This window comes from Trichophyton verrucosum, assembly GCF_000151505.1.
Source record: "Trichophyton verrucosum HKI 0517 chromosome Unknown contig00125_1.f1.exp, whole genome shotgun sequence".
In the NCBI taxonomy this organism is placed as follows: Eukaryota; Fungi; Ascomycota; class Eurotiomycetes; order Onygenales; family Arthrodermataceae; genus Trichophyton; species Trichophyton verrucosum.
The window spans coordinates 22,051-43,838 of record NW_003315551.1 but is presented as its reverse complement, the minus strand read 5'-3'; the positions used below and the strand labels follow the sequence as shown (position 1 = coordinate 43,838).

General features: G+C 47.8%; 7 protein-coding genes across 7 annotated transcripts; 1 reads left to right on the top strand and 6 right to left on the bottom strand.

Annotated features, from left to right (window-relative positions):
• Positions 1–191: 191 nt before the first annotated feature.
• On the bottom strand, positions 192–1,787 carry TRV_01703 (uncharacterized protein; the record flags this gene model as incomplete). Its single annotated transcript, XM_003024099.1, has 1 exon — positions 192–1,787. One exon carries the CDS (start codon positions 1,785–1,787, stop codon positions 192–194), a length of 1,596 nt encoding a protein of 531 aa, XP_003024145.1.
• Positions 1,788–3,877: 2,090 nt separating this feature from the next.
• TRV_01702 (uncharacterized protein) lies at positions 3,878–6,438 on the bottom strand (the record flags this gene model as incomplete). The annotated part of the gene is made up of 5 exons (XM_003024098.1): positions 3,878–4,714; positions 4,781–5,178; positions 5,287–5,803; positions 5,873–6,212; positions 6,287–6,438. The coding sequence occupies 5 exons, from the start codon at positions 6,436–6,438 to the stop codon at positions 3,878–3,880; spliced, it is 2,244 nt and encodes a 747-aa protein (XP_003024144.1).
• Positions 6,439–7,252: 814 nt separating this feature from the next.
• TRV_01701 (uncharacterized protein) lies at positions 7,253–8,761 on the bottom strand (the record flags this gene model as incomplete). The annotated part of the gene is made up of 1 exon (XM_003024097.1): positions 7,253–8,761. One exon carries the CDS (start codon positions 8,759–8,761, stop codon positions 7,253–7,255), a length of 1,509 nt encoding a protein of 502 aa, XP_003024143.1.
• Positions 8,762–10,586: 1,825 nt separating this feature from the next.
• Positions 10,587–12,589, bottom strand: TRV_01700 (mannitol dehydrogenase, putative; the record flags this gene model as incomplete). Its single annotated transcript, XM_003024096.1, has 3 exons — positions 10,587–10,713; positions 10,847–12,297; positions 12,494–12,589. 3 exons carry the CDS (start codon positions 12,587–12,589, stop codon positions 10,587–10,589), a joined length of 1,674 nt encoding a protein of 557 aa, XP_003024142.1.
• Positions 12,590–13,906: 1,317 nt separating this feature from the next.
• TRV_01699 (alpha-tubulin suppressor protein Aats1, putative) lies at positions 13,907–15,158 on the top strand (the record flags this gene model as incomplete). Its single annotated transcript, XM_003024095.1, has 2 exons — positions 13,907–15,036; positions 15,083–15,158. 2 exons carry the CDS (start codon positions 13,907–13,909, stop codon positions 15,156–15,158), a joined length of 1,206 nt encoding a protein of 401 aa, XP_003024141.1.
• A 138-nt stretch (positions 15,159–15,296) lies between these two features.
• Positions 15,297–16,918, bottom strand: TRV_01698 (uncharacterized protein; the record flags this gene model as incomplete). Its single annotated transcript, XM_003024094.1, has 5 exons — positions 15,297–16,000; positions 16,060–16,275; positions 16,333–16,471; positions 16,534–16,683; positions 16,805–16,918. 5 exons carry the CDS (start codon positions 16,916–16,918, stop codon positions 15,297–15,299), a joined length of 1,323 nt encoding a protein of 440 aa, XP_003024140.1.
• Positions 16,919–17,674: 756 nt separating this feature from the next.
• Positions 17,675–21,766, bottom strand: TRV_01697 (MAP kinase kinase kinase (Bck1), putative; the record flags this gene model as incomplete). Its single annotated transcript, XM_003024093.1, has 1 exon — positions 17,675–21,766. One exon carries the CDS (start codon positions 21,764–21,766, stop codon positions 17,675–17,677), a length of 4,092 nt encoding a protein of 1,363 aa, XP_003024139.1.
• Positions 21,767–21,788: the final 22 nt, after the last annotated feature.

Sequence of the window (21,788 nt, the reverse complement as noted above, 5' to 3'; positions counted from 1 at the left end):
AAATTCCAAAATCCCACCACTAGCTAAGCTATTGGAACAGTGCAACGGCCACTCCTCCCAGTCTCACTCTGCCTTAACTATGGTGGGTCTGCATCCAGAATGCTTTAAACAGAACTTGAATTTGGTACAGCTTGTCAGTTTTTTTCTTTTCCTTTTTATTAAGGGGATTGTGGGGAAAGTTATAGCCATTCTTACCTGTGTGAATCAGTAACAATGGAGAAACCTCTTTTCACCAACTCGTGGCTGGATATTGACATGCACCAGTCAAGAAAGTGCCCGGATTTTGGTGCATATCTGAAAAATCCCAAGACATCCCCTTGGCCATTCCAGATTGCAGATCCACACATTCCATCCTCAAGATTGTGGCTTGAATCCTGACCCATGTAATCCCACCTGGTTTGAATCCACGGTTGTTCTGGCTCATCATGAGGATCATTAGCTGGAATACGACACGTGGAAAGTACTCCTTGCATCCCCTCAATATACCCAGTAAATGGGCTGTTTATGTAGATGTCATCTCCTGCTTTGCCTCGAGATTCTTCCTCCGCATTGAATCGTTGTAGTTGTATGGGAGGCCCCGGAACAACTGTGTTCTGGAACATTTCATTAGTAAAGGAGATCTGTTTATCGAGTTGAGCCAAACCGATGCCTGTATGCGTGATCTCTTCAAGAAGGGTTCCAATCTCTTGGCCGCGAGCGTTTGGATGAAAAACTCTCCCATTATGTGGGAACCCGTGTGCTGTACAGGTCATGTACCGATATCCATTTCGGTCATGGACTTCAACTCCAGACGAAGTAAGCAGTTCCCATCCCTCTGTAGGATGTTTTCCCGAGCTGAGCATGACTCCAGGACGCAAGGGGTCATATTTGCTATTGTCTGGATATCCCCGTGCCGGATCAAGATGGCGTAAGGCAGAATGGTTCAGAGGACGGCCCATTTCATCATCGTACAAATAGAAGCAGTTGCATCTGGCGATAGATTGGGGTAGATGAGACATATCCGTGTGGCGAGATTCAAGCACAATGACAATGAACCTTCCCCAGTACTGAATCTCAGTTATGGCTACCAAAATGTTGATGAAGTGTGTTTTTGTGAGCTGAAATAGTTCCTCTGCCTTGGACTCATCATCCGAGAAGTTCAAATCTGGCAACAAGCGAATGTGCGTGAAGTTTGGGCGATTTATCGGAGGACTTGGACCAAGATCTCCCTCTGTGGTTGTAAAATAGCAGGGAAGTCCTGCTATTCTCTTTGGCCAGGGTTTTGGCGGAAGAGATGCAAGGTGAAAGATTAAAAACCATCCGTCGAACATAACGCTCAAGGTAGACGGAATGATATCATAAAAAATGAAAGACTTCTCTTCAAAGACCAAATCCGTTCTGAGGTCAAAATCGAATATGATGTGACGTGGGAAGGGCTTATTCGAGATTCGATGTCTCCATGGTGGAATTTCAGGGTGCGCATGCCCAGGGCATAGCGTCAATCTCTCATCTATAACAATGTTAACGTGTTGTAGCAGAGTGATGGTATTGCGGAGTAACGAACCTATAAATGCTTCTCCACTGGGGAACAGCTGCCTTGATGGTGTAAATAAGTGAGAACCGACACGACTGGGAGATATAGTTGGAAATGAGCCCAGTGGGGATATAAATGCAATCTGCTTAGAAGTCATTCGCTCTGACTGTGGCGTAATATTCCGGCTTTTGGTACTCTGCAAAGGCTCTTTGGCAGCAGGGGAGACAACTATCATCTCCGAGGCCATTTCTTTAGTATGGCCAAGCTGCATCATCTTTTGCGGTCGAGTCCGTCAATGTAGGTAGAAAAATTATGTATCAAACCGCTGGGCCAAAAAGGGGAGACCACTGATCTGGTGCAGAGGGAGTCGTTATATATCTTTGACATTATGTTAAAAGCGTAAAGAATAATATGGGGCAATCGAGTACAAAAAAATCCTGATTATTAGCTGGCAGGGCAGAAAAGGTAGATGGAAAAGAGAACGGAAAGAAGCAGAGAAATATCTAAAATATCTAGACAAAGTGAATAACGTACTTCATCGTCTATACCTGACTCCACAGAAGCTAACCGCTTTAAGTAATTATGTTAGTTACGTAATAAGCTTGTTTGGACTTGCATAAAACTCCGTCCAGCAGCGCGTCCACGATCCATGCGCGCTGCCCTTTAACCAGCCACATATTCAAATGTGAGTCGGCCAAAGACGCCTTGCCTACACATGGATACGCAACTGAAACCCGTCCCCTTGACCTTTGCTTATTCTGGACCAACCATTTTCGACAGGGGAGGGAACTTTTTTCATGCAATTGGTGGGGGCCGGTGGCTGAGTTAACTGCTCGGCTCCTTCGTGAGCCGTAGGTGTGGCTAGTTGTTGGCGCTTATGTCTAGCTAACCTACTCCGTACATAGGTAGACGATGGGCCCATCCTACATTTCCCTGGTCCTCCATAGCCAGAGGATGCGTTATTGGAAAAATATACCCAGACCGACGTCATTGACGCTTTGGTAGGAAAATATGTGGCTGTGTTCCACGTTCAGGCCTTGTCTCTCATGGTATCTTGCGCATTGACAAATTCCTCGTCCCCTGTCGTCTCGCGGGAGGCTTGCAGACTACCACCATGGCGGGATGCTGGGCTCCAGTAAACCAAGAAGGAATCCCAAAAATTATTCACCTGAAATGGCAGGGAATGGTGCCTTGGTGACTGCGGCGTCTGCCTAACAACATAACCCTGCTGTGTGATTTCATGCAACAAATATACGATTGCTGCGGGTGCCTATAACTATCGTTGCATTCCCCTCTATGATCTGGTCTTTTTCGTAATCTTCGATATTATCAATGCAGTTATCTAATCTTTATCAGCCGAGAGACTGTTGAAAAATACTGGTGGCACCCCAACCAGCTAAATACCCTACGTTTATTCTACCCTTTACGAATATATTGACCAAGGTTATATGGAACTTGAGGAGGGACTATTGGGTAGTACGTACAGTGGTTTCACCGGTGTCCCGCTTTTCGTCACCTGTCTTGTCAAATAGCTCTCGCAGCACGCTGCTCACTTCGATGTGCCAAATTTGGATCACAACGAAGATGGAGACGCAATGCTACACCGTTGAGAGACGTGAAGAGAGACCTTGTGGAATAATACACCCCCGGCCTTGGCCAGAGGTACACTTCAGAAGCTGCCGCCTGGGGTCTCATCAACGACCTCGCTTTGCACGACTAGGCAACCGCCCGCACTATGAATATGAACCTGCCTATTCCCGTCAGTGGTCCAACGTTTACTCAAGAAGACGCTCCGGTGTTCGTACTGTTTGTAAGCAGGCCAATTCTTTCTAGTCATGTGAGACTGCAGAACAACTGCTCACTTAATTTGCAGGGGTTGAGGTTCCTATCAGCATTAGGCAGGTCATATGCCTAGTATGACGGATGGTAGTGGGAATGATTGCATGGTGATAGTGTTATGTCAATGGGATACTGCTGTTGATGGTCATGAATATACCACTTACCCGACGGCCTATGATGCTACTCAAGGCAAAATCACTGATATATCATTAATTTGGACTGTCTTGGAAATTTTGCATTATTTAATTATACTTGGCGTACGGCGCACTTCGATGGGGGTAGAGAGGTTCTGGCGCCGAAGTATGGATATATTACTATACGAAACTGTATAGGCATCTTACGTTAGAATAATAGATTACTTTGATATCTTCACATTCATAAGGTCTGTTGCATCTTGCTCCCATGTGCAATTATATAGTTTAAAGGGAACTCAGACAGAGTGCATCAATGACAAACTTACGCTGGAAATAAGGGCAGCCATAGTCAGAAGCGTTTATTTCCTCTTGAGCAATCTTGCAAGATAGCCTAGCTACTTTTATCTTCCTCGTCGCTGTCTATACCATACTCTCCATTCTCATCGGGGTCATCATTTTGACTTTCATCATTGTCACTTTCATAGACTTCAATCTTCGGCCTGAAGATAGAGTCAGTCCAATCTCCGAATCTTTCAACATCCCAGAGTTCTCCGGTCGCAACTGGTTTTCTAGAGGTTTTTCTACCAGGCTTGTCTTTGCCAGCCTCTGCTGCAGCATATGCCTCCAAATAATCTTCATAGAGCTGAGTGACTGTATCTTGAACAGCACTAACGAGCGTTTCTTTTGTTCGTTTGTCATCAATATAATCGTCTAGTAACCGCCGTAGAATAGGTACTTCCTCCTCAATGGAACGGCGCATATTTAATGCACCTTTTTGAATTTGTTGAGATAATGTCGGGGTTATTGTTTTGCCTGATATTGGGGGCAAGCTGGATGCCATTTTGGTTGCGAAAGTATTGGTGAAGTCATTGATTACTGTTCGAAGTGTACCATCGAGCTCAACCTTGGCGTCCAACATGTTCTCAACTACCTGAGGTAGAAGGCCGCCTCCAACAAGTTGAATCCACGTCCGGGTATTGAAGAGTCCTCCGCGTTCTTGTAGTTCCCAGAAAGTACTGGTTACCCCAGAGAAGTCAAAGGATACGTCAGGGGACACAAACTCTATATCAAATGCAACAATTTGCTGTTTTAGTACCAGCAAGTGCCTGATCAAGAATAGGAGGCCGTCCGGTTTTGACTTTTTCGACGATATCTCCGTGCCAGCCTGTTGAATTGAGAGAGTTGTCTGATGGACAATTTGATGGGCTAAGTCGTCAAACACTTTCGACTATATCGACAATCCTGTTAGTAAAACGAGGGGCAATGTATACTTATAAATACAGGGAATACTTGCGTTAACCAGTCGATATATACGACTTAACAACCAGATTGCCTTCTTCAGAGTCGGATACCATCCTTCAAACATTGTCTGAGAAGTAAAGTCCCATTGGGATTCTTTCTCTGCTGGTGAGTCCGTATCTTCATCCATAACCATTGGCATCTTCGACTCAATTAATGAAGACTTTCTTCCTGAAACTACTGGCGTGGTATTATTTTCCGCACTTAACGATATTTGCTTATTCTTAGCAGGGTAATCAAGATCCTCTGGCCGTGGTTTGAATCTCTCGATTTCATCTCGCAAGATTGCCTGTGCAAGAAATACAAGCCGAGTTTGCGCATCCTGAAGTGCAGGTTGGATCAAGATCGCAAAATCTAGCTGATTTGGATCCACCACGCACTCTCCATCTTCGTCTGGTTCGTTTAAATACCGAGTTTGGAGTAGTATGCAGAGCTGACAGAGTCTAACAAGTTTATTATCATGGATGATTCGAGGTCGCAGATGGTCATAAAGCGGCTCACAAATGGCTTCAAGAAAATCATAAAGACCATACTGGCCATGAAACCATTCTCCCCACAAATCGAATTCATCGAGACATATACCGCGTACGTAGCTGATGCTCGTTCTTGCAAACGCAACTAAATCTTTTGACGTGCTTGGTGCATTTGCGATATCATTCAGTCTTTTTCTCACAAGAGGTACCACCAGCCTTGCGCGGGAAGTTGCAAAGTTTACATGGAGCTCGTTGAGGAGACTTTGGTATTCTGCTTCGGCGCCTTGTTCGGGGTCTAGGGGAGGAACTGCTCTCTTCTGAATTTCGAGCCCCATGTCTTTCATTTCAGAGACACCAACACGGAATTTAGCATATAATAGAGCTGACATGGTTGTATCATTAAGCTGGCGATCGGCAATCCGCTTTGTAACTCCTGATGAGATATCCCGCACAGTGGAGACAAACTGGCCGCGGATTAACGTAAGTGCACGAGTGAGGAGTAAGCGATACCGAGCTCTATATATTTCTGCCTCTTTTTGTTCTGGCTACGAGTGAGTGCATATATTAGTCGTCAAAACACGGTGGTGAGATGGTGGAAAGAGTCCCTAACTTACATGCGCATGCATGTAGTCTAGACACTCATCTAGACGCCTCAGCATATCTGAAAAATCTTTTGAACGAACTGAGTTGCCAGCTCCTGGTGCATTGAGTCTTCTTGATATTGGATCCAGGTAGTCATAGGATGTCAGGTTCTCCTGAATCTCATCTGCTAATTTCGCGCTTTTGTTCCGAGCGGAGAGGAGGCCTTCGCATTGTTTCCGAAAAGCGGACGTGCGATCCTCCACTGCTTCAAATGATTGTGATAGAGTGGAGAGGACGTCTAAAGTGTGTGATGTGTCTTGGAGTAGAGAGTCAAGGTGGCAGGTCGTTAATTCTAAGTCATCGAGACAAGATCTAGATAGTCCAACCTGTTAGTCAACGTATATAAATAACACGAGGTTATAAAAAAGCAGATTATCAAAACGCACTGGTATTTTTCGTAGCTCGCTTCTAGCAATTCGTCCTTCACGCTGCCATACCATTGCGTGAACTCAAGGTCATTCTTCATCCCACTCAAAGCATCCTCTACTGCGAGCAGAGCTGGCTGCTCCGTCCCCTCGCCGTTTGTAGACCCCTGCATCTTCTAGACAATGCGCATGGTGGAATTAGCCGATGACTGCTCCGAGTGCAGAGGGCTGATATATGTATTCCTGGGAACATCAAAGGTGTTGTTGGATTCACAGCTCGTTATCTGTCCGTCGCGGATGTTTCGCTGAGTTAATTTAAAGCTTTTGGAGGCTCGGGTCACGTGGCAGAAAGCTCCTTTTGACCTACTTCGAACGTCCAGCTTCAACCTCGACAAAACGGAAGATTTCATGGCCAGCCATCATCTGCTCAGGCTCCCCAGAAGCCTAGCAGACGCCTAGGGCTATACAGCTCATGAGTTTGCTTAGTTGCCAATGCCCTTTTTGCCCGTCATATATCCACCTACATCTACTCAAAGGACCTGTGAACTTGAATTCAGCACGAAACAGTCGTGGCTATAGGGCGGACGCTTAGGAATTATTTAGGCAGGTATACTGGAATATTATGGCTCTCGAGGAGCCGATGGGTAACTGACAGAAACTATTCGAATGGAGATAATAAGTCGCTCTAATCAATATAGAAGCAGCATATCCCTGGATCTCTTGGAGCCTCTCTCCATTTCAGAAGCCATACTCCGGACAGCTACAAGAAATGACCATGCTCTTAGATAGTGAGCAGGATGTGAACTCAACTTATGCTTAATGCTATCTGATATCCCACCTACACATATATAAGCGATGACCATCCAACCAAGCCCGCAATTAACCAATTGAGTGAAATCAGAACCATATTCAACCGAAAAATCGAAGACAACAGTCATCCAAACCAAAAATGAAAATTGTGGAGAGATATCTATTAATAGATATCCATTAACTAAATGCCCTTGCCTTTGCCTTCTTCCTTTCCTCTAGCCGCCTCCTCCATCCAACCATGAGAAGAGGTCCTAACTTCAAATGTCTCGCAATGTGAATTTGCTTCTCAACTTGCCCCTTATACCTCTTCTTCCAGCTACGCTCGCGGCCTTCTCCATCTGCCATCTGGGCTAACATGAAGTCCCAGTTCTGTGCCTCCTGAGCACGCAAGACTAATTTATCATGGTCGACAACAGATCTGCGGTTATACCTTGCAGTTGTGCTTGTGCTGGGCCCTGCTTCTGCACTGAGTGTAGCTGTTGTATTGCGTGCAGTAGCAGGTGTCTGTGTTGGTGTTGGTGTGAGGGGATGGATATTCAGTTGCTGTGTTTCTGGGCTCTGAGACCTAGTCGCTTCAATGCGGTCCCTACTAGGCCTTGGCCGAAGTAACAAATTATCTGACGAAACTGGGGAGCCCGTCATACGAGCTCTCCGCTGCTGTTCTGGTGAAGGGGTGAATTCAATTGAAGTAGACGCAGGCGATACGAGCGAACTATACTGATATACCAACCCTGGTTGGCTAGGCGGTTCTGGCTGTTGTGCAGGGCTTCGAGGTGGCGTTGGATAGCGGACTCGATTCAGTTCTTCTTGCTGCGATGCCATGTAAAGCCGCTGAGATCGGAAGCGAGCTGCAGCTTCTTCGCCAACCAGGTCAGGATCCTCATGGGGAGATAATGGAAGATGTATGCCAGAATGCATGGGCGAGGCTATCTCATTTGCAGTCGATACGGTGGGTGGTTCTTCTGTCGGAGAACGAACGAGCGTGACGGTGGAGGAGTTATGTGCCTGTCCAAGGGAAGATGGCACCGTTGTATTTCTTGACGAAGAAGGCCGGTTCTCCGTCTCTGAGATACTGGACGTTGAGAGATCGGTTGTTGTCTGGAAAAGACCTGGGAATATAAATCTCGATATGGCATTGATTTCGCTGGACGAACTTGTCACACGCCTGTTTGCAACATTTCTATAATGGCGCGACTGCAGACCGCTTGTTACCGGCACCCACTCTGACGAGTTGTATATTGACCGAAGGCTAGAAGCAGTGTTGCGTATAGAGCGGGCGGTGAAATTGGATGAATTGCTGAAGGGGGATATTGGGCCGATGCGATTCTCGAAACCACGGGCGTACATCGGTGTCGGAGGGAGGCCATGTCGGTTTGAGTTATTATTGTGTGCAGGCTGAGTTCGAGCCGTCTGTCGCTCCTGTCTCTGCTGCGTGTCTTGACGAGGTTGATGCTGCGGCTGACTTTCAGCTGGTGAAGGGGTGCCAGTGAGAACATCGCTCGCCCGTCGGTGGGATGCTGGTAGATATGAGTGGTAGGACGGTGCAGCAGAAACATACGACGGCGCATCGGAATGTATAGATGCTGTTTCAGGGTCGTTCATAGGTGTTCTGCGCGGGGTGTATGGCGGCAGCTGCTCGACCCCATGGAGAAGGGAGCGATGAGGCGGTAGTGGCAGAGTAGCCATGCTCCCTCCTCCGCCTTCTCAAGTTTGGAATATTAGACGTGGGCAGACACCTTGGGCTTCCTGGACGGGATATATATGCTAGTATGGAATATCTATCAACAATCTGTGTGGAGGCCGAAAAACGAATGTGATGCCTCAAAAAGCCTAAGCCGCAACGCTGAGAAGATAGATAATATCAGCACGAATGAACGAAGCGGAAATGCACACATATACAGAGATACATATATGGGGTATACAGACGAGGATCACCGTCGGCCGCTGGCCTTGTTGCGGTCGCGTGCGGTTAGAGCGACAGCCTGTTTTTCGCTTTTCCTTCCCAGCGGCCCACGTTATGAGGTCATCGATAAGGGCGATAAGCGCCTAGACAACGGGCGATAAACGATCCTAATAACACGTCTGAATATGAGCGATGGGCTGTATTCAGCTGCGAGTCGTCCTAAAATGGGCAGTTCGGCGCACAAAAAAGGAACATGCAAAAGAGATGGGCACGGCGAGAGATACGGGAATAACGGTTGAACCCGTCCGCTGGGGGCACCTGATGCCGCTATCCGCCCTGCATGAGGCTACAGAAAGCCAAGGGGAGCTCGCTATCCTCGCTTCTCCGGCACCGCAGTGATGTAACCACAACCTCGACAAAGACCATCGTTTCTCCCACTGCAAGAGGGATATATTAGCCTTCTCTGTCTGGACCCAGAGGGTAGTGCTCAGCTTTGCAGAGGATGCGAAAAAGCAACAAACCGCATGCCTGCCTGTTTGCTCTCTGGATCCACGACGCCTCGTTGTCACTTTCTTTCTTTCTTTTTTGCACCGCCCTCCGGGTCCTTCTGCAAACCTTAGCCTGTGGCTGGAACGATCAAGAGGGCCTCGGGTTGCATCCACGACTGCTGCAAGCGGAGAAGAGTCCATTTGCAGGGAAACAACTGTGAGCCATCCTGCAGGGCGGGGTATTGGCTGCTGTATGCGTCGCTCTCCGCGCTGCCAAACGGAAGCAGCACTAGGCCTGCTACCCTCTATTTTGTACGGGCTAAAGGGAGGTGCGCAGTTGATGCTGGTCCGGCTATTTCCAAGCCATATTCTTCGTCTGGCCGGATATACCAGGGCTCTATGTAGTACATATATACTTAGATATTATCAATCGACTGGGGCTTTTGCGAGGAACGGAGTAATACGCAGCCTATAAAAAGGAGTACCTTATGCAAGTGACATCCCTGGCCGCATCCTCACTGGTTTTCCAAGCATGGATGGACATGGCCGCTCCTTGTCCCTATCCGCCCGTCTCTCGATGCACTCCCGACTCCTTCCTCCCGTTTCTCTCGCCTTCTCTTGTCCCTCTCTTGTCCCTTGCGGTCTCCAGCTTCTTTTTTTTTTTTTTTTTTTTTTTTCCGTCTCTTTCGCCGAATCTTTTAATCCGCCGAGATTACGTAATTACGGTTGTTCGGATGTCGGATAAAAGTAGTTGCACGAGCCGATCACGTGGAGATATCCCCGTCCGCCCGAAAAAAAAAAAAAAGAATAAAAAAATAAACATGTCGAGAAGATGAGAAGACGAGGACTAAGAGCTACAAATTGTATTTCATTGCTTCAGCTCGCTCATGGCGGCATGTCGAGATTGTTCTCGTAACTAGCTAGCTGGAATCACTAATGTGTTCATGTCCGTAATGCTGTGAACGCTGGCCTGGCTCCTTGTACGCCGACGCCCAGCCCGAGTCCGAAATAGAAGATGAAAAGGAAAAGGGGAAAAAGGGGGCATAATAGATACATCGTTAATCATACTGGTTAGAGTGCTTGCTGTTGGTTCTCTTTCTTTTTCTTTTTTTTGTTCTTTTTATTCTGTTGCTTTCGCTGATCCTTTGGAGGAGGGAATGTCCTTCCAGTTGTCACTGTTTGCTAATAATGCAAAGAGGCGTTTGTTGATTTGGGTTCCGACTGTCGAGTTGCAGGTGCTTGTGCAGCTTCACGGGACAGATAGGCATTGTTTCTCCATGGTTCTTGCGCTGATTTACAAGACGGAAGGCATCATATCTCTGTAGGACAGCGTTAATTATACCCCTCTCAAGTCATATCTTGCCCAATGCCCTGACGTACCTAGACTCATTCTGGACCTTCCTAACCTTCTCAACAACACGGTCGTACAGAGGGTGGTCAGGTTCCAGCCCAGTCAGTTTCTGGGTGGCGGTTTCGCAGTTCTCTTCACGAAGGATCTTGGCTAGCTCAGTGCTCTCATCGTCACCAGATACATTCTGGAAGCGCAGAGCCTGTTCGACCGCACCCATCAGAGCATCGACCTTTTGGCCTCTCTCAGCGAGCTGGGAAGCAGGGCCAATAAAGCGTTCCTTTCGGCCCAGCTTGCGGACAGGCGCACGGCCAACACGCTCCACGACATCCTCCAGGTATGGGTTAGAGATACGTTCGATAATAGCATTGACGTAAGCACGCTGCTCCTCTTCTGGGATGCCATGCTTGTCAATAATGAGCCGAGAAGTTTCGCTTAGGGCGTCGTCAACCATCTTCTTAATACGGGGGTCAGAAAGAGCCTCGTAGATGGTCTTTTTCCCAGAGTTATACCCATAGTAGGCGGCAGTGGCGTGGCCAGTGTTAACAGTGTAGAGCTTGCGTTCAATGTATGGCTCAAGGTTGTCAACCCAGTGGATGGCCTTAATGTCTGGGTGGCCCCAGTCACCAAATGGAGTCTGGTCAACCGCCCACTCATAAAACTTCTCAATCTTGACGTTTAGGCCAGCATCGGGGTCCTGGGTGGGCACGATTCGGTCAATGGCAGAGTTGGCAAATCGGGCACGGTCAGAAAGGGTGGCAAGACGATCCTTATCTGTATGCTCTTTGATAAAAGAGGCCAGGGAATCCGTTGCTCCAATGGCATTCTCGCAAGCGATGACGGCAAGAGGGCGTTCGATAGTGCGGGCATCGATACCCTTTGCAATAGGAGAGGCAATAAACTTGAGGATATTGGGTCCAACAGCACAGGTGACAACTTCAGCAGTGGATATTTCACGGATGACATCCTCCATGTTATATTTTGAGTTGATGGCGCGGTAGTTGGTGATCTTCTTGACATTCTCGCCGGCAGAGCTGATCTCGGTGACGGTGTAGGACTCTGACTTCTGCAGGTTCTCGATGACCTGGTCCATCACGTCAATGAAGACGACTTCATAGTCCGACTCGTGAAGGAATTCGGCAACGAAGCCACGGCCGATGTTGCCGCCGCCGAAATGGATCGCCTTCTTGGATTGCATCTTGCTGGACGCGGACGCAGAAAGGGTAGCTGATGAAGCGGTCTTTTGCCTTGCTAGAGCTCTCGTTGAAGGAGACGCGTGGAAGAGAGAGATTGCCGAGGAGAGAGCAGTGCTAATGGCTTTTAATATCGACGTGACGGAGGTAGTGGGGAGGGCGAGGAGAGAAGAAAAGAAAAAGGAAAGGAAGTTGGGAGTTGAGGACGCCAGCTTGACGGTTGGTTCTGCGGACGGCCCTTTTATTTGTATTGTTTGCAGCGCAGGTTCTCTCCGCGCTCTCTGTTGCTTCTACTCTGTACGCCTTTGATTCGTGTAATTCACTTCCGGTGCAACCACGGGGCAGGCAAGTGAGCGAGCAAAGCAGTAAAGGATCTGAAACTTGGTTCAAGGCGAATGTCTATCTTCCAATTGAATGGTATTCTAAGCTAGGTTTGTATAGCATAAAACAGGGCTGGCAGGGAAGTAGTTTCGATGTACCAGAGACACCAGAGATAACTAATATACATCCATCCTGCGCCCGAGGAGGCAAGCTATATAAGTATTCTTTTTGCTTCTTCCTTTCACTTGCCTGGACCTTCATGTCCCCAAAGTACTAGAGCAACCTCCGATGAAATCATCTCCCGCAACGCCCCCCCTCCCTGTAGAAGCAATCTGACTGGCTTTCGGCTTGCATGCTCTGCTCCCCACTTGGCCTGCACCCCCTTGGCCTGCGTCATCGCCTCGAATCAGAACGCAGAGACCGGAAAAAGGAAGATAACTTCTCCGGGATGGAGATTCTTGTTCCCAAGAATGTTCTCAAAAGGTTTCCAGTGTAGCACCTGATAGTTGCCAGAGATCCGTCACTGATATCTGATAGGTGAAGATAAGGTAACCAGCAGTGTCACATTATCTTTCATGTCCATCTGTGTGTTCCTTAATTCGAAACAAACCCTCTGTGAACAGCTGCTGCTCCCTGCTTGTTCCGATCGAGTTGCTTCGTTCCTCCCACTAGCTTCCGTCCCTAGGCCACCCCAGCTATTCGCCAAGGAGGGATGAACAGCAATCCCGCGAGCAGGAATGCCAGGTAGGTAGTTGCGAGGCCTGTATCCTTTTCATGAAGCCTAGCGTCGGCGTGGACAGGAGGTTGGCTAGCAGTTGCGACGCCGGCGATGTTACTCCGGGGGGGTGAGTTCGCGACATCACCCCGTCATCCTGAAATCCTGACGGTGCGGGCTGCCCTGTACCAGGCAAGTTAGTGGGGGTTCTCTTTTCTCCCTTGCTGCCCAAGCCCCTTGCTCGGGAGTTGTCCGGGTGGCGTCCCGCTAGTAACATCGCGAACGTTCCAGCTTCCGCAGCGAAGGGGGCAGGGTCGTTTCTAGTTTCCAGGATGGTAAGAGATCCAAGGCAACAAGCTTCTCTGCTCCCTGATGTGATAGACATTCATATCGTCTATGCACCGACACCTGTGTTTCTATTTTGACTGATAACGAAGAAATGGAGTTGGCATCTTGCATTATCTCGCTTAGTCACCTGTGGTTAAGCGCAAGCTTCCGTTCGTAGGCCAATGATAACCGACCTGCTAATATTGTAACTAAGTACTCCGTAAGCATCGGGAGAAAAGTATATCTTTGCTTTGAAGGCTTCGTTTCCTTCAGTAATATTTCTCTGGCTGTGCTTTGCGTGAGGGATTTATTGACTTTCCCCCCTTCTGCTGCTTTCTAGCTTACTTGTAGGTTGGTTGGGCCGACCAGGGGGAAAGGCTGAAGGGGTTGTTGTTAGGCATAGACAGCAGCCAGCAGTTTCCCAGGCCTGTCCCTGGGCTGTTGCACTCCCCGGGCTTCTGCCCGTGGTCATTCTGCTCCCTTTCTTCGTCTCGAACGAAACGCTGCCAGCTGAGGAACGTGGTGGGCTCGCGATGATGCACCTCTACGCTTTTGGCTCGAACGGTGCAGGCCAGCTGGCGATCGGGCACATGGAAGATGTCAATACGCCAGCGAGGTGTCTTTTCGTGGGGGACGAGCGCCCTTCGCCTGCCTCGGGAGATAGAGATAGCCTCAGTCCCAGTCTCATGCAGCTCATCGCTGGCGGGAACCACACCTTGATTCGACTGGCCTGTGGCAGAGTGTACGCCGCTGGTTCCAATCTGCATGGCGAGTGTGCCACGCACGCTTCAACCCAGAATCTCCTCAGATTTCAGCGTGTCATTATCGCCGAGCCGCTTGCCGATGTTGCTCTTGCCCGTCGCGAGGTTTCCACCTTCTCCAATATCTCTGCAACATGGTCTGCTTCCTTTTTTGTAGATGTCAACAAAGACTCTATATTTGTCTCTGGGCACGGGTCAAAGGGTGAACTTGGTCTAGGGCCAGACGTCACAGAGAGGACGTTGCCAACGAAGATACCGAATTTTCCACCAGTTGGTAGTGATGTCATATCCATCGCCAGCGGTATGGCCCACACCATAGTTCTATTAGACGATGGCACAATATACGGCTGGGGAGCAGCGAGAAAGGGTCAGCTGGGAGCCGACAAGGTTAGTCAGAAGGTCGTCTGGTCGCCACAAAAGATAGTGGTGGGTGGTAATCTGCCCGGCCATATTCGAGAGATCAGCTGTGGTAGGGAGTTCACCGTACTGACAACCACCTCTTCGGCATCGTTATCTTACTCTGGCGCTTCATCAGAGTCACTTTACATACTTGGACCAGATAAATGGGCCCTATCATCTGCTGCTCCTTCCATGGTAGCTCCATACAAGTCACTAACCGCTAGTTGGCATGGCGTATATGTACATCTCCGTGATGGCACGGTACTGGCTTGGGGCCGCAATGATAGAGGCCAATTGCCGACTGCCACAATGCCCGCTCTAGATTACCTTGCCGTTGGAAGCGAGCACGTTGTTGGCGCAATCGATCATAGGACTCTGATTGCATTTGGATGGGGTGAGCACGGCAATTGTGGCCCGGAAACTGATGAGCAAGGCAACGTTGCCGGACACTGGAATGAAGTCCAACTGCCGATAGATAACAGCAGCATCGAGGCTGTTGGTGCTGGGTGCGCTACAAGTTGGGTTTTGCTATCTGAACCTGAAGTTAGATAGTATGATTCCCAAACAGCAGGTCAATCAAATAGACCACGTATCTATTTCGGTAAGCACTGTAATGGAGGAAAAATAATAAAAAAAAAAAAAATAAATAAATAAAAGAATGTCATCCGGCCTTACCTGAGATATCCGCTGGGTTGGTGGAATTCCCATCGCGTTGTCTTCCATCCGGTTAGCGTCAATATTGTCCTGCCCGGAACTTGCTTCCATCTTAGATACGCTGTCTTGGATAGTGCCTCCGATATTCTGCCGCAAGGCCTCCTATTACCAACGATTTCATCAATATCAAGTAATCTATGGGCATGAGAAAGGTCTTTACCTGGTCCAGGTTTGAGTCCCATCGAAGCATATCCTCCCTCTCTTCCTCCTCGTACTGAGGCTCATCCCACTGGCGATCATCGTCTGCTGCAACAAACAAGCTCTCATGATCTATTGGCGCGACAGGAGCAAGGGATGTGATCTGCTTCGTACCTTGCCCGTGAGAGGCTGGTGGCAGCATCGATATTTGTGGTTCGGGTTGTACCTGCGCATGTACCTGCGTCGGCTGCTGCTGTTCCCTGGCAACTCCATCTCCCCCAGCACTCACACTCACTGCAACTTGTTGCGCAGGTCGTGCTGGAACCTCCCGCACCCCATTACTCTGCGATGGAACCGACTCCGTTTCATCAATGCCTTCCCCACGCGTCATCAGCGTGATTTCACAAGTCATCTCAGGTATACCATAGGAGAATTGTAGAGGTCGACACGGCCGTGTATACCGAGCGGTGATGGGGACCTTGAGCGTATCTGCATGAAGAATAACAGCCCTAAAATCTCTTAAGTTGATAGCAACATGTAGTCCTTCTTCGACGCTAAAATGGACAAAGTCTCGTGTCTCGATTGCCACGGATGTATGAACTGGCTGTTTCAGTATTTCTATACACCATTAGCTGGAAGGAAAATATATGAATATATGAATGTTAACACCAGCATACCTGTCCCTGCTATAACCTTCTCTGTATAGCTAGTGAACACTGCCCGGCCATCTTCACAATATACGTCTAAATGCTCTGCGCCACGGCCAAAATGTTCAAGTATTTCACGCAAGAATCTGGAATCCACACTCCACTGATTTTGGGAATCTGATCTAGCGAAAATTGCATGCTGAACATCAGCTGGCTCATAGATGAGCTTGTAGGTCCTCAAAACACCTAATAAGAGTATGTTAATGCAGGAATATTCCAGGTAAAGTTTATTGGCTCACTCACCATGCTTGCAAATCATCTGTACCACAAAACGACATTCTGTTTCCTCTGGGCTGTCGAATAACTGGGCTTCACACTTTTCAATTGCAGTATCTTTGTCCTTGAAATCGCCAGCCCGTCCCTTGAACACAGATAATAGTGCCTTAAAAAGAATCCTTGTCAGCTTGGGTGTTATAATATCTATAACTAATAGGGAAGCTGTACTTTGATATATATTTGACAAGAAATCTTATCCTTTCCATTTTTGTCCTTATTCAATGGCGTATTATATGAGTATTGTGAAAAGAAGGACGGTGCATCTAATCTATATGATGCGTAACCAGATTTGGTAACGTTCAATGTTGACAGGCGTAGCTAGAGAGCATGATACGGATATAAGTTAATAATCTCTTCACCTGAATAACAAACGTAAATCTCAACTGCCTTACGAGATTTACTGCTATTGGGGAACGGTAGTAACACGGTTGAAGCTTACGCAGTCAGGCTCTGCTTCGATTGAGACAGTTTCATTGAATTTAGATAGACAAATCAAAACATCACGAAGCTGCATAAGCGCTTCAGGCAGTAATGTAAAAGATAATGAAGCCATATTTCGGTGAGGTTAGTATTTGACCAACTTGTCTGTCGTTGAAACCGCGTCGTCTGCTTAAGAATTTCCCTATCTCGACTGCTGACTAAACAAATGAGGCTCAGGTCAGGTGCGAATTAGTTATCTTGGGCATTTTAACCTTATTATTGCGACTATGGCGAGCAGATTCCATTTCTCGAACGTGGCGCATTTGAAATTCACAATATTTACAATCATGCGTATGGAGAGAGTAGGTACTAACGCGACGATCTCATTTAAAGGGGCAGAGAGAAAATCCTGGAAACGCCTATGCTTCCCACGCTCATACCAGCTGGCTTCATAACAGATATATAGCAATCATAAGAGAACTTCTAGAGGCACCTTCAGAATAAACATTCAAATGAACTGCCATATGAAGAGTCACAAATGGAGTTAAAAGCAATAAAATGAAACGGAAATTTGGGTATAAAATAGCGGAACAGACCCTTAATTTGTAGACTAAGAAGATAGGAACCTATACCAGTAAGACCTTGAATTTTGAGAAAATGGCCGATCGCGAGGCAAGATGAACATGTAATTGAAAGCCCCTTAAAGGACATGTCGGATCTTGGCGTGTAACTCGGTGTCAAGGAAATTAAAGTTTGGATCAACCGTGCAGAACGGGTGCTGTGACAACAGAGTTTCGGCAGTTGGACGGTCAAAAGTATCGCTAAGATAAGGTGTCAGTCAGTATAAGGTAGGACAATATTCATTTGCGGTTAATAACAGGAGGGTGACTCACATCGTGAAACAGTCATACATGAATGCAAGAGCAGCGGGTTCAATTGCAAGTGCAACGTCCTCAGGAATAGGAGGTGCTTGGTTTAAGCTCCCCAGCTTGAAAATCGCTCCGATAGCTTCTTCTTTGCTCCATGGTCGTCGACCCGCGAACATCTCCAGGACCACACAGCCAAGTGACCAGATGTCAACTTTGGCGCTATATCCTTGGCCTTGGGATTGAACTACTTCTGGGGCCATCCAGAAAACCGAACCCTGCATGGAATTGGTAACATCATTACCATAAATGTTATCACTCTTCTTCGAGATACCAAAATCGGAAATTTTGCATGCACCATCAAGATCAAGCAAGATATTATCAGCTTTTAGATCTCGATGAAGAATTCCCTGGTCATGCAGATAAGCAAGACCACTTAGCACTTGGCGGTTCAAGGATTTCACAACACTCTCTTCGAATTTTCCATGTTTTCGAAGACAACTTCCAATACTACCTCCGGGAATATATTCAAGATAAATCGATATCGAAAGGTCCCCTCGCTCGCATCCGAGGTATTGAACGATATTAGGGTGTTCCAAATGCTGCATGGTGTCAATTTCTTGGTCCATGGCAGCAACCAGTTCTTTAACGCGGTCTTTGTCATAATTGGCAGCTTTTTGGTTCACCTCTACCTGTTTCACAGCTAAAATTTCACCAGTATTGGCGTTGATACCCAGGTAAACTCTTCCATATGTTCCTTTTCCGATCAGTTGACCCCTGATGATACGGAAAGTAGGTTGACGCTGTGGAAGCTTGCCTTGTTGTATCATTGCAGAGGGCTGTTGTGGTATTGGGTCCAAATCACTTAATCGTGTCCCTGGCTTTGGGCTAATTTGCATTATTTTAGCACCAAACATTTTGGTACTCTTCCTTCGAAGGATCCCAGATGCAGCTGCACCCTTGTTTTGTATACTCTGGTGTCGGTTCACTTGATGGGCTCCCTTTGCTACTTCACGAATGGATTTCATCCTGTTCAGTCCTCCTGAGCGTGACAAGTTCCGGTGCGCCACAGTACTTGGTATTCTCTTTGCTTTAAGTGTTGATTCCGCTGACCCTAGCACATCTGGAAGGTCCGTCATGGTTGTATATGCCGTCGTCGTGCCAGTAGTTTGTGTTGTAGCGGCACTGATATCTGTTGCTTCCGATTCTGCTTCATCCCGAGAGGATGGTCCGGAAGGTGATAAGGGCGGAGACTGGGCATTCCCATCCAGGTAAGGTTCATCTAGGTCAACGCCCGGGAAAAAGTCGTCTAGATGATCAATCATCCCTTCCACAGGGGGTCTGCTTGCCCAAATATCATCCCTGACGAATGATTCACGTCGTCTGTCGTAATCGCGATCATCGGTAGATGGGTTGCTTGTGTCAGCATCAGCGGAATTCTGATTTTCAGTTCCATCGAACATGGAACTTCCTGGGAAATTCCCCCCAGAGACTGCTGCCGTGGTTGGCGATTTGAATGCCACAGAACGGCCCTTGACAGACCTAGGCTCCGTATTAACCTTCAAAGTCGGTTTCAGTTCCTCGATTTTAGAGCTGCTTGCAACCGGTTTCCTCTTAGCCTGGGGAGGGGCCGGTCGTGCTATAGGTTTGGCGAAAAGGCCAGAATCAGAATCTTCATCTGAATCCTCTTGTGGTAAGGGAGATTTGGCAAACGGAACGGTAGATTCCTGGAAATCGAAATCAGGACCATAAGACTTTCGTGTTTGTAGTGTTGGTTTCGATGGCAGCGTAGAATCTGATGATGCAGCAGGACGCTCATCTGGTTGGCTAGTCCATTCGCTGACAGGATTTCGAACAGCGTTATCATTATCTCTTTCGACATTTTCACTGCGAGCCGGCACATTTTTCTCAGAAAATGCAGCTGTACCTGGTGATATGGCCCCAGACTCAGAGAGGCGAGATTCTGTCCTCACTGCACTGTCAGCAGGGTGGCTGGGAACAGTAGATGATCCCATGGGTGTTCCAATTACTCCTGACATCTTTCCAACACTCGCCAAAGCAGCCCCTAGACCAAAGCCAATCCCTGGAGAATTAGATTTGGCATCTGAGGAAGCTTGCCTGTGGAAATCTGGCTGGAACTCCTTTGAATTCCTCATTCGAAGATCCTCAGGTTTCTTGCTAAGGGAGTTGACTTTAGTGAGGGTATTCGACTCTGATGGGGCTAGTGGTGGCTTGCGCAACGGAATCAGAGTCTCTTGTCTTTTATCCTCATACGGAGAAGTTCGAGGAGCGTTGAAATCGATAACACGGTCGCCCTTGATACTAACAGCAGTATTTCCAGTAGTGATTTCTGTTCGTTGTATTCTATCCTTCCGGGATTCAAGGTAAGCCTTCTGTTTACGTTCGGCATCGCGGAGATGCTGTTCGTGCGCACGTTGTATGAGGACCTCCTTTTCTTGGTCGGACGAAAAGTTTAAGTTAGCGGCCTGACCTCCGTTAGGAGTTGGAAAGACACTTGTGTTGGATAAGCCATTCTGGGATCTCTCCGCTGGAGGAACTCGTCGTGCTGTAGAAACTCGAGTTGCACTATCATCTTCAGTCATATCCAATGGGACTCTGTAACCGTTCACTGATCGTTCAAAAGTGACCCCTAAACCCGCTGATGGTGGCATGGCAATACTCTGGATGAAGAACTTCAAACTACCCAAGTGGTCAGATCTGGCACGACGATTGACAACAAGCATAGTGTCACTAAGGGGTTCTTCGTGCATGATCTGGCCGGGCTCAGTGAGGTAAATCAAAGCGCTTCCGGGATCTTTGATACCGACACTATTGCAGATGAGTGCCCGGAGTGAATCAGCAGCATCAACATCGGAAACGTCAATCAAGCGAAAGTTCCATCCATCAACTGTTCCAAATACAAATTTCTTGGCGGGTGAAGGTGGTGGTATACCCCACGACTGGCCTCGAGGTTTGTCGTAATCTGGTACAGTTGATGGTACCTGACAGGAAGTGGCAAAAGGGGGAGTGTTGCGAACGCCAACCCCCGGGCTTGTTGGAGAATCAAACATCTCATCGGAGGATTGATGATGACTCTCATGGTTGTTCTTTTTTCTAAATATGTGGAACAGACTTTTGCCCTGAGTATGGGGAGTCTCATTCACTTGTTTCTGCTGTTCTTGCGGAGAGGAGTTGTGCCCAGCACGCCAGTCTCCGAGTGCAGCACCGATGCTGGTCCGAATAGAGGAATTTGGACCGCTGGGAGCAGTCCCACCCTGAGATGATAAGCCACGGCTCATAGTTGAGTCAGAACTATTTCGTTTATTGTGATGACCGGGAGAAGCAAGAGATGCAAATTGCGCGGCAGGGCTATTAGCGTGAGATTTACTGTCAGAGTATGTCGGAGGTGGGAAACCCGTGTCACTTGAAATCGATGGACTCTGCTTTCGACGAAGGGTACCATCATGTCCATTACCATCATTTGTCGCGGTGTCAGTGTTCGGAACAGTCATATGTTGACTTGAATACTGTCTTTGTGCAGTATTTGATGTGTCAACTTCAGCAAACTGGGGACCAGGGCTGTTTTCGGAGGCAACATTATTCGATACAGCTGACATGGGTTCCCGGTTTAAATTGGGCGAGTTTTCTATCCCGCCATCTGTGGATGCACTGTGTGAAGCCGCATTTTCGTAATACCGTCCATGTCCGCCGGTGTCAGATCCAAGGGTACTAGAAATCCGCCGAATGAGCTTACACATACGTTTCCCTTCTTCCCGCTCGCGGGCATGATCCCATCCGGTCCCACTTTTGACACACTCCTTTGCTAGTTGAGGGTATACAACTTGATGCATTTTGCCAAGGTTGCCCCTCGAGCCCAGCTCGAGAAATGTAGATCCTTTTAGATCTAATGCTTTGAATGTCTCCTGCCAGTCTTGCGAAAAGCCATTGTTAGCTAGCCAGAGTAACACCCGATCCAACGGCCATTTTTCTGCATCACCATGAGGTGTGGCTCCATTTGATTGCGTTGCATTAGCATTGTTCGAGGTTTGGTTGGTATGTTGTTGAATATCAGAGGGAGGTAATGTTGCCTGGGGATTGGAGTTATATGTTGTCATGGTCGATTGTCCAGTAGGAATC